This window comes from Bison bison, unplaced genomic scaffold (assembly GCF_000754665.1).
Source record: "Bison bison bison isolate TAMUID 2011002044 unplaced genomic scaffold, Bison_UMD1.0 scf7180017864183, whole genome shotgun sequence".
Classification (NCBI taxonomy): Eukaryota; Metazoa; Chordata; class Mammalia; order Artiodactyla; family Bovidae; genus Bison; species Bison bison.
Genome location: NW_011494755.1, coordinates 4107109 through 4107457, shown reverse-complemented (window position 1 = coordinate 4107457; position 349 = coordinate 4107109). Strand labels below are relative to the sequence as shown.

General features: G+C 68.8%; 1 protein-coding gene across 1 annotated transcript in view; it reads left to right on the top strand.

Moving 5' to 3' along the window:
- KLF4 (Kruppel-like factor 4 (gut)) overlaps window positions 1-349 on the top strand; it is a 4915-nt gene that overhangs the window by 2023 nt on the left and 2543 nt on the right. The window contains exon 4 of the mRNA XM_010843619.1: window positions 3-348. Coding sequence (XP_010841921.1) covers window positions 3-348 — 346 coding nt within the window. The remainder of the gene's footprint in view (window positions 1-2; window position 349) is intronic.

Genomic DNA, 349 nt, shown 5'->3' with positions numbered 1-349 from the left:
ACATTCCGCCGCAGCAGCCGCAGCCGCCAGGTGGCGGGCTGATGGGCAAGTTCGTGTTGAAGGCGTCGCTGAGTGCCCCTGGCAGCGAGTACGGCAGCCCGTCGGTCATCAGTGTTAGCAAAGGCAGCCCGGACGGCAGCCACCCGGTGGTGGTGGCGCCCTACAGCGGCGGGCCGCCACGCATGTGCCCCAAGATCAAGCAGGAGGCTGTCTCCTCGTGCACCGTCGGTCGGCCCCTAGAGGCCCACTTGGGCACTGGACCTCCTCTCAGCAATGGGCACCGGCCGCCTGCTCACGACTTTCCCTTGGGGCGGCAGCTCCCCAGCAGGACTACCCCGACCCTGGGTGC